The sequence below is a fragment of the Entelurus aequoreus genome, linkage group LG26 (assembly GCF_033978785.1).
Source record: "Entelurus aequoreus isolate RoL-2023_Sb linkage group LG26, RoL_Eaeq_v1.1, whole genome shotgun sequence".
Classification (NCBI taxonomy): domain Eukaryota; kingdom Metazoa; phylum Chordata; class Actinopteri; order Syngnathiformes; family Syngnathidae; genus Entelurus; species Entelurus aequoreus.
In genome coordinates this window covers 37,043,231-37,054,796 of record NC_084756.1, presented here as the reverse complement: position 1 = coordinate 37,054,796, position 11,566 = coordinate 37,043,231, and the positions used below count along the sequence as shown (strand labels likewise).

The window sequence follows — 11,566 nt, the reverse complement described above, 5'->3', positions numbered from 1 at the left end:
GCGACCGGGAATCATTTTTGGTGATTTAACCCCCAATCCCTTGATGCTGAGTGCCAAGCAGGGAGGTAATGGCTCCCATTTTTATAGTCTTTGGTATGACTCGGCCCGGGTTTGAACTCACAACCTACCCATCTCAGGGCGGACACTCTAACCACTAGGCCACTGAGTAGGTTTGAGTTGGTAATGCCTACTTTTCTAGATATATCAAGAGTTGTATTTACAACATTAATGATATACACATACCATGCGAATATAAAAAAAGCTTGTTGTGAAAAATGAGTTGGAATTTCACAAGAAAAAGGTCACAATTTCACAAGAAAAGCTTAGAATTTTGGCAGTATTATAATAAAAGTCGTCATTTTACTCAACGCAAGTCCAAATTTTACAAGAAAAACTGAACATTTGTGCAATATTATGATAAAAGTTGGAAATTTACTCAATAACAGTCGCAATTTCACAAGAAAAGCTTAAAATGTTGGCAATTTTATGAAAAGAGTCGTCATTTTACTCGACAAAAGTCACAATTTTATAAGGAAACTTAAAAATGTTGGCAATGTTTTAATAATAACCGGAATTATACCTGGAAAAATTATGACAAAAGTAAGAATTTTACTCAAAAAATGTCACTATTTCACAAGAACAGGGAAAAAAAATGGCAATATTGTGATAAAAGTCAGAATTTTATATGACAAATGTCACCATTTTGCATTAAAAAGTAATATTATATAAAAAAGTCATAATTTTACATAAACGAGTAATAATTTTACGAGAAAATATGGCAATATTGCTAAAAACCGAAAGAATATGAGAAATGATTCCAAATTTTGTAAGAAAAAAGTCGACACATTGTGAGAAAAAGACTGCTTTTACTTCATTTTTGGGGGGAATTTTTTGCTCGTAATTGGTTTTTAATCTTCATTATTTACTTCAAGTTATTACAGTATGTCTCTATATACATATATATATATATATTTTTTTTTAATACATTTTGGCCAAAGGGGGCGCATTTCAATTTCTTACACACACTTGTTATTACATAAGTTGACCAGAGGGGGAGCACTTCACATTTTTACACACACTTGTTATTTCATATGTTGACCAGAGGGGGGAGCACTTTTAAAAGCGACACAGTCAATTTGAAAAATCCCTCCTTTTTGGGACCACCCTCATTTAGATAGATTCCACCAAATGAGACATTCTCTATTACCGTATTTTCCGCACCATAAGCCGCACCTAAAAACCACAATTTTTCTCAAAAGCTGACAGTGCGGCTAATAACCCGGTGCGCCTTATATATGGATTAATATTAATATTTATTTTCATAAAGTTTAGGTCTCGCAACTACGGTAAACAGCCGCCATCTTTTTTACCCGTAGAAGAGGAAGCGCTTCTTCTTCTACGGTAAGCAACCGCCCCCATAGAAGAGGAAGCGCTTCTTCTTCTACTGTAAGCAACCGCCAAGGTGAGCACCCGCCCCCGTAGAAGAAGAAGCGCGCGGATATCACGTTTCATTTCATTTGTGTGTTTCTGTAAAGACCACAAAATGTCTCCTACTAAGAGACACGCGTACAAGGTTCCACTGACTTTCGATATTCCTGTGAACCGCACTGTGGATATGACGGGAGCACGTACGGTGAATATTCGCACCACAGGGAATGAGAAGTCGTCCTTCACCGTGGTTCTAGCTTGCCATGCTAACGGCCAGAAACTTCCACCCACGGTGACATTCAAAAGGAAGACCTTGCCAAAAGAGAACTTTCCAGCCGGCGTCATCATAAAAGCTAACTCGAAGGGATGTATGGATGAGGAAAAAATGAGCGAAGAGACCGGGTGACTTTTTTCACGCAGCTCCATCCCTGTTGACGGTGTCAAAAAACAAGTGAAGCACACCGAAGAAGAAGAATTCGAGGGATTTGTGGATGAGTACTAACTTCAGAAAGTGAGCTTTAAATGTTTATTTTGTATGTTGTGTGACACTATTGTATGAGCAACGTTGAGTTATTGCTCTGCACTATTTTGAGTGTTACTATTTTTGTGATTGCACATTTGCACATTACATTTTGGGAGAGAACAGAGTTGTTAGAACGCTGGTTTGTGATATATTATTAAAGTTTGACTGACCTATCTGACTGTTTTTTTTGACATTCCCTTTAGCGTAGCGTAGGCGCGGCTAATAACACGGGGCGGCTAATAGGTAAACAAAGTTTTGAAATATGCCATTCATTGAAGGTGCGGCTTATGGTGCGGAAAATACGGTTAATGCAATGGTTTTCCGTATTGGGACCATGATTTTTGTCCTAACCCGTTGACCGGTCCTCACATGGGAGGTACTCTTCCTTGTTGATGTCTCAAGAAGGGTAGAAATACAAGAGCACACACCCGCACGCACGCACTATCATGGAATGATTGGTAATTATACTTCCCTGTAGCATACCCTACCAGCCTATCATGAATGAACTGAAGTGAACTGAGGCACGGAGGGAAAAAAAATTGACATTTGCGTGCAAAACTTGGGTGTGTGTGGTGCTTGGTGACATCAATGGAGAGAAAAAAGTCTGCTCTAAAATTGTATTAAAAGCAACAATAGACACAAAAGCATTAATCAGACTTAAATATGAAATGCATGCAAAATGTGAGTGTGCAAAGTGTTTACTTCAGTATGCCAAGTCCCATTTAAGCCCACGATGATTGATGGAATGTGTGTTTGTGTAAAGGCAAACGAGGGAAGAGAAAAGAAACATGTCAAGAGATGTTAGAACCACATGAGTGAGGCTTATTATGGGAGGGTCCGGAGATCCACTCATCGGGTTTGCGACGCGTGCACACATTTCTGCTGTTTCGTAACCGGGCATGAGGGGGTAAGTGTGTGTTTGAACATGTGTGTGGGTGTTTCCCACTGCAGAGACCACGCAGAGGTCGCACAGAGTCTTTCCTGCCAAGTGGTAATCTCTGGTTAGGAGATGGAGCGGCGGGGTGGTACCAAGGCAACCGCAGGGTGTGTCGCTTGTACGCAGAGACTTAACAGCGTTGCGGTAACAGAATGCTACCACCGCTTGCCTTGTTATTGATTAACCGGTCAATAAATGTATAAAAGGCAATATTGATAGCTATGTTCCAGGTGCAGCTATGATTCACTGTTTACGCCCTATAAAGTGTTCAGTGACAAAGACTGGGGTAGGAAAATAGTAAATAAAAAAAAAATAGCTTGCATTCTGCTTGTACACCCACAATACTGTGTTTTCCGGAATATAGACGGCACCGGACTATAAGCCGCAGATATTTACGTTTTGAAATGAGTTATTTACACAGAAATATTTTCTAAATGTTTATTTACATACTCTAATTCAGGGGTCACCAACCTTTTTGAAACCAAGAGCTACTTCTTGGGTAGTGATTAATGCGAAGGGCTACCAGTTTGATGCACACTTAAATAAATTGCCAGAAATAGCCAATTTGCTCAATTTACCTTTAACTCTATGTTATTATTAATAATTAATGATATTTACACTTAATTGAACGGTTTAAAAGAGGAGAAAACATGAAAAAAATGACAATTAAAATTTGAAACTTAGTTTATCTTCAATTTCGACACTTTAAAATTCAACCGAAAAAAAGAAGAGAAAAACTAGCTAATTCGAATCTTTTTGAAAAAATTTAAAAAAGAATTTATGGAACATCATTAGTAATTTTTCCTGATTAAGATTAATTTTAGAATTTTGATGACATGTTTTAAATAGGTTAAAATCCAATCTGCACTTTGTTAGAATATAGAACAAATTGGACCAAGCTATATTTCTTACAAAGACAAATCATTATTTCTTCTAGATTTTCCAGAACAAACATTTTAAAAGAAATTCAAAAGACTTTGAAATAAGATTTAAATTTGATTCTACAGATTTTCTAGATTTACCAGATCAATTTTTTTGAATTTTAATCATAATAAGTTTGAAGAAATATTTCACAAATATTCTTCATCGAAAAAACAGAAGCTAAAATGAAGAATTAAATTAAAATTTATTTATTTTTCTTTACAATAAAAAAAATAAATTTACTGGAACATTGATTTAAATTGTCAGGAAAGAAGAGGAAGGAATTTAAAAGGTAAAAAGGTATATGTGTTTAAAAATCCTAAAATCATTTTTAAGGTTGTATTTTTTCTCTAAAATTGTCTTTCTGAAAGTTATAAGAAGCAAAGTAAAAAAATTAATGAATTTATTTAAACAGGTGAAGACCAAGTCTTTAAAATATTTTCTTGGATTCTCAAATTCTATTTGAGTTTTGTCTCTCTTAGAATTAAAAATGTCGGGCAAAGCGAGACCAGCTTGCTAGTAAATAAATACAATTTAAAAAATAGAGGCAGCTCACTGGTAAGTGCTGCTATTTGAGCTATTTTTAGAACAGGCCAGCGGGCTACTCATCTGGTCCTTACGGGCTACCTGGTGCCCGCGGGCACCGCGTTGGTGACCCCTGCTGTATAGTGTATCGTGGCATGGCCTAAAAATATCCAGATATTAATAAAAGACCATATCGCCCAGCCCTTGTTTGTTTTATACAAAACATTATGGCCGTTAGCGAAGAAAATTCCACATAATAGCGCACCTTTGTATAGGCCGCAGGTTTAAAGCGTGGGAAAAAGGAGCGGCTTAGTCAAGAAAATACGGTAAAAGTAAGACGAACCAAAAACCTTCCAAAAAAAAAAAGTTTTTAAAGTCGGCCCATTGGGTCAATAAGAGGGAGGGCTTTTTACCTTTCTTGACCTTCTTCTGCAGTTTAATGGTGTCTGACGACTTCTTCTTGATGTCTGCTCTCACCTTTTTGTACTCTGAATGAGAAAACCAAATATGAGAGAGGAGCAGCGTTGGCGTCTGCTGGGCACGCCGGCAAACCTTTAGCGTGATCTTTGTCCAGCTGACTGGCGGCTTTCCTCCACTCCTCCATCCTCAGCTCTAACGGGGTGATGAGACTTTCTGAGAGAGCTCTGGGGGGAAAAACATGTTTTGATTAGAGATGTCCGATAATATCGGTCTGACGATATTATCGGCCGATAAATGCGTTAAAATGTAATATCGGAAATTATCGGTATCGGTTTTTTTATTATCAGTATCGTTTTTTTTTTTGTTTTTTTTTTGTTTTGTTTTTTTAATTAAATCCACATAAAAAACACAAGATACACTTACAATTAGTGCACCAACCCAAAAACCTCCCTCCCCCATTTACACTCATTCACACAAAAGGGTTGTTTCTTTCTGTTATTAATATTCTGCTTCCTACATTATATATCAATATATATCAATACAGTCTGCAAGGGATACAGTCCGTAAGCACACATGATTGTGCGTGCTGCTGCTCCACTAATAATAATAACCGTTAACAGTTAATTTTACAAATTTTCATTAATTACTAGTTTCTATGTAACTGTTTTTATATTGTTTTACTTTCTTTTTTATTCAAGAAAATGTTTTGAATTTATTTATCTTATTTTATTTGACTAATTTTTTAAAAAAGTACCTTATCTTCACCATACCTGGTTGTCCAAATTAGGCATAATAATGTGTTAATTCCACGACTGTATATATCGGTTGATATCGGTATCGGTAATTAAAGAGTTGGACAATATCGGCATATCGGATATCGGCAAAAAGCCATTATCGGACATCCCTAGTTTTGATGAATCTCTAGAAGTGTTATTTGGGCATTTTATAGGAGAGAAGGCAAGACGTGGGCGATATGGCCGAAAAATAAAACCTGATTTTTAAAAAATTTTTTTACAAAACTAATTTAAAATGTTTCCCTCTACTTTTTAAAGAAAGCAATCAATACAAATAACAATAATTCAAACCCAATTTAACTTTCATTTGATCATAAATGAGTAGTCTGAAAAGACACTGCAGCCTACTCTTAGCAAAATTCAAATTTGTATATTTTTCTTTTTCGACCAGATATAAATTGTGCTTTTTACGGAATCAACTAACTTAAGAGCTTCCTCTGGGAGGCGATACTTCTGTTTTGAATAAAATACTTAAGTAAACAAAAATGTAGCATTGCATAAACTCCAAATTAATCAATAGATACTAATAATCAATCAATCAGTAATAATAAATAATCAGATCAATAAAGTGAAAACTTAAAACTGCTGTGAATAAAAATGTGTCAATAAAAAATAATAATTATGAATACGCACTTTACATTGTTAAAATCTCAAAGTGCTACAAAGTATAAAAAAGAATCATTAATATTGTGCATTGTATGCAAATAATCAAGTGAAACATTGCGAGGGATTTATAGTTCTAGCACAAAGGTGTCAAACTCAAGGAATGGGGGCCAGTTCTGGCCCGCCACATCATTCTATGTGGTCCTGCAAAAAATGGCTTTCAATAAAATACTTGTTTTGGTTTTGTTTGGTTTGGGGAGGCAACTTGAGAGTTCCATGTTCGATCCCCGCTTTCGCCATTGCCGTTGTGTCCTTGGGCAAGACACTTTACCCACCTGCTCCCAGTGCCACCCACACTGCTTTAAACGTCACTTAGATATTGGCTTTCACTATGTAAAAGCGCTATGAGTCACTAGAGAAAAGCGCTATATAAATATGATTCACTTCACTTCACTTGTTTTTTACTAAATGCATTCGCTCTTACAATTTAGACAGAAAAAAAAATGCATTTTAAACTTTAATATTATCCGATCATGCCAATTATATTACAAACCCCGTTTCCATATAAGTTGGGAAATGGTGTTAGATGTAAATATAAACGGAATACAATGATTTGCAAATCCTTTTCAAGCCATATTCAATTGAATGCACTACAAAGACAACATATTTGATGTTCAAACTCATAAACTTTATTCATTTTTTTTGCAAATAATAATTAACTTAGAATTTCATGGCTGCAACACGTGCCAAAGTAGTTGGGAAAGGGCATGTTCACCACTGTGTTACATGGCCTTTCCTTTTAACAACACTCAGTAAAGGTTTGGGAAGTGAGGAGACACATTTTTGAAGCTTCTCAGGTGGAATTCTTTCCCATTCTTGCTTGATGTACAGCTTAAGTTGTTCAACAGTCCGGGGGTCTCCCTTGTGCTATTTTAGGTGCCACACATTTTCAATGGGAGACAGGTCTGGACTACAGGCAGGCCAGTCTAGTACCCGCACTCTTTTACTATGAAGCCACGTTGATGTAACACGTGGCTTGAGTTTGTCTTGCTGAAATAAGCAGGGGCGTCCATGGTAACGTTGCTCGGATGGCAACATATGTTGCTCCAAAAGCTGTATGTACCTTTCAGCATTAATGGTGCCTTCACAGATGTGTAAGTTACCCATGTCTTGGGCACTAATACACCCCCATACCATCACACATGCTGCCTTTTACACTTTGCGCCTAGAACAATCCGGATGGTTCTTTTCCTCTTTGGTCCGGAGGACACAACGTCCACAGTTTCCAAAAACAAATTTGAAATGTGGACTCGTCAGACCACAGAACACTTTTCCACTTTGTATCAGTCCATCTTAGATGAGCTCAGGCCCAGCGAAGCCCACGGCGTTTCTGGGTGTTGTTGATAAACGGTTTTCGCCTTGAATAGGAGAGTTTTAACTTGCACTTACAGATGTAGCGACCAACTGTAGTTACTGACAGTGGCTTTCTGAAGTGTTCCTGAGCCCATGTGGTGATATCCTTTACACACTGATGTGGTTTGTTGATGCAGTACAGCCTGAGGGATGGAAGGTCACGGGCTTAGCTGCTTACGTGCAGTGATTTCTCCAGATTGTCTGAACCCTTTGATGATATTACGGAGCGTAGATGGTGAAATCCCTAAATTCCTTGCAATAGCTGCTTGAGAAAGGTTGTTCTTAAACTGTTCAACAATTTGCTCAGGCATTTGTTGACAAAGTGGTGACCCTCGCCCCATCCTTGTTTGTGAATGACTGAGCATTTCATGGAATCTACTTTTATAGCCAATCATGGCACCCACCTGTTCCCAATTTGCCTGTTCACCTGTGGGATGTTCCAAATAAGTGTTTGATGAGCATTCCTCAACTTTATCAGTATTTATTGCCACCTTTCCCAACTTCTTTGTCACGTGTTGCTGCCATCAAATTCTAAAGTTAATGATTATTTGCAACAAAAAAAATGTTTATGATTTTGAACATCAAATATGTTGTCTTTGTAGCATATTCAACTGAATATGGCTTGAAAAGGATTTGCAAATCATTGTATTCCATTTATATTTACATCTAACACCATTTCCCAACTCATATGGAAACGGGGTTTGTATATGCTGTATTGCAAAACAATTTTTGCCATATAAAAACAAATAGTTAAATATCTGCTTGTCATCTTTATTCATGATTTTAATGCAAGTTAAAACATTAAAAAAATAATCTAATAATCAAATGCATATGCATTTCGATTAATCATGATTAATCACAGGTTATTACCTGCATGCATAATGTCAATTATGAAAGCAGCCATTACTGCGATGTGGCCCTCAATGAAAATGAGTTTGACACCCCAGTTGTAGTAGGTGGATAAAAGCAGGCAGCACATCTTGGCAATGTATGGCGACTGCTTCAGTGATCACTGTACTTCTTTCTTATCATACTTGGGACTTTGTGCACATGATTCCACCACAGTAAGATGCTTTTTAGCTCAGCTTCTTGTTGCAGTCTTCACACTGCAAAAACTGGAATCTAAGTAAGATTAAATATGTCAAATAAGGGTGATATTTGCTTATTTTCTGTCTGATAAGATCATTCTTCTCACTAAGCAGATTTTATGTTAGAGTGTTTTACTTGTTTTAAGTGTTTTGCTCCTAAATGATGTCAGTAAGATATTACAGCTTGTTGCTGAGATTTGATGAGCTATATTGACTAAAACATGCTTGAAACTAGAATATCAACTGTTGCAAAGCTGTGTCATCAACACTCACAAGTAGAAAACTACTTTTTCAAAGTAATCATTTCTTATTTCAAGCATGAAAAAAAAAAAATCATGACTTTGACACAATTGTGTCTCATAATTAAAACGGATGACGGCCAAATGGACTTTGCTGTTTTATTTTCAATGAAACAATAGAAAAGAGGTACTCATATAATAATAATAACTGGGATTTATATAGCGCTTTTCTAAGTACCCAAAGTTGCTTTACATGTTAAAAACATATAGTAGTACAGTTGGCACAGTACAGTAAACGGACAGTTAATAATTAAACATTTCAAATGGGAGATTTCAAACAGAAATAGTTCATGCACATTCAGATGAATTCTTCAAAATTACAATAAAGAAAAATTTGCCTGGAGGCCAGGCTGTATATATATATATATATATATATATATATATATATATATATATATATATATATATATATATATATATATATTCCTCGCGCACTAATTGACTGAAATAGCAGGCACTTGGCGTGATGATGTCATGTTGTCGATGGAAAAATGCATTTTTAGACAATATGATTTGCCTGAGCGGCTAGGAGACCCCGAGAGTAACAAGCGCTTGCCTTGTTGCCTTTCCATTAAGAACAATAAACTAGTTTTTAGTAGAGATGTCAAATAATATCGGCCTGCCGATGTTATCGGCCAATAAATGCTTTAAATGTAGTATCGGAAATTATCCACATGTGGTGATATCCTTTACACACTGATGTGGTTTGTTGATGCAGTACAGCCTGAGGGATGGAAGGTCACGGGCTTAGCTGCTTACGTGCAGTGATTTCTCCAGATTGTCTGAACCCTTTGATGATATTATATCGGTTTTTTTATTATCTGTATCGTTTTTTTTATTTTTAAAATTTTTTTTTTTAATTAAATCCACATAAAAAACACAAGATACACTTACAATTAGTGCACCAACCCAAAAAACCTCCCTCCCCCATTTACACTCATTCACACAAAAGGGTTGTTTCTTTCTGTTATTAATATTCTGCTTCCTACATTATATATCAATATATATCAATACAGTCTGCAGGGATACAGTCCGTAAGCACACATGATTGTGCGTGCTGCTGCTCCACTAATAGTACTAACCTTTAACAGTTAATTTTACTCATTTTCATTCATTACTAGTTTCTATGTAACTGTTTTTATATTGTTGTACTTTCTTTTTTATTCAAGAAAATGTTTTTAATTTATTTATCTTATTTTATTTTATAATTTTTTTTTAAAAGTACCTTATCTTCACCATACCTGGTTGTCCAAATTAGACATAATAATGTGTTAATTCCACGACTGTATATATCGGTATCGGTTGATATCAGTATTGGTAATTAAGAGTTGGACAATATCGGAATATCGGATATCGGCAAAAAGCCATTATCGGACATCCCTAGTTTTTAGTATAAGTTTGCTGCTTTCAAGAAATGTAATGCCGAGCACATATCATTATGTCAAGATGGCACTAGCATTTACTTCATTTAAGAATATTTTTCAACATATTGAGCAAAAAGGTCTTTTTTTTCTACCAAGAAAAGTGCACTTGTTATTAGTGAGAATATACTTATTTTAAGGTATTTTTGGGTTCATTGAGGTTAGCTAATTTTACTTGTTTTGGAAAGTCTTGACAAGCCAAATTTTCTTGTTCTATTGGCAGATCATTTTTCTTAGTTCAAGTAAAATACCCCTCATTTTTGTATTTTTTCTTTTCTTGTTTTTGAACACTGACTTTTTGCAGTGCATCTTCTCTTAAAGAGTTGCATTTCCCGCACTCGGCTGGAGGCCTGTGTTTCAGACGCTGTCATACGTTTGTTGTGCTGCTTCCTTTTCCACACAAACTTTGCAGCGTGCAGTCACGTGTTGCCGCAAATCTTAACCGCTGACAACACTTTTCGCTCTCGTGAGCATTGGCCATGTTTTGCTAATGTGTGAAACTCCGCTAAGGAAGCGAGGGGTAGGGTGGAAGCTACATCACCAAAAAAAAATCTCCAAAAATTAGGGATGTCCGATATCGGCCGATAAATGCGTTAAAATGTAATATCGGAAATTATCGGTATCGTTTTTTTTATTATCGGTATCGTTTTTTGTTGTTGTTTTTTTTGTTTTTTTAAAATTAAATCAACATAAAAAACACAAGATACACTTACAATTAGTGCACCAACCCAAAAAACCTCCCTCCTCATTCACACAAAAGGGTTGTTTCTTTCTGTTATTAATATTCTGCTTCCTACATTATATATCAATATATATCAATACAGTCTGCAAGGGATACAGTCCGTAAGCACACATGATTGTGCGTGCTGCTGCTCCACTAATAGTACTAACCTTTAACAGTTAATGTTACTCATTTTCATTCATTACTAGTTTCTATGTAACTGTTTTTATATTGTTTTACTTTCTTTTTTATTCAAGAAAATGTTTTTAATTTATTTATCTTATTTTATTTTATAATTTTTTTTTTAAAGTACCTTATCTTCACCATACCTGGTTGTCCAAATTAGACATAATAATGTGTTAATTCCACGACTGTATATATCGGTTGATATCGGTATCGGTAATTAAAGAGTTGGACAATATCGGAATATCGGATATCGGCAAAAAGCCATTATCGGACATCCCTACCAAAAA

General features: G+C 35.9%; 1 protein-coding gene across 1 annotated transcript in view; it reads right to left on the bottom strand.

The window, feature by feature from the left end:
- LOC133643336 (protein MTSS 1-like) overlaps positions 1-11,566 on the bottom strand; it is a 117,480-nt gene that overhangs the window by 32,406 nt on the left and 73,508 nt on the right. The window contains exons 5-6 of the mRNA XM_062037823.1: positions 4,887-4,978; positions 4,748-4,822 (exon numbers count right to left, since the gene is read on the bottom strand). Coding sequence (XP_061893807.1) covers positions 4,748-4,822; positions 4,887-4,978 — 167 coding nt within the window. The remainder of the gene's footprint in view (positions 1-4,747; positions 4,823-4,886; positions 4,979-11,566) is intronic.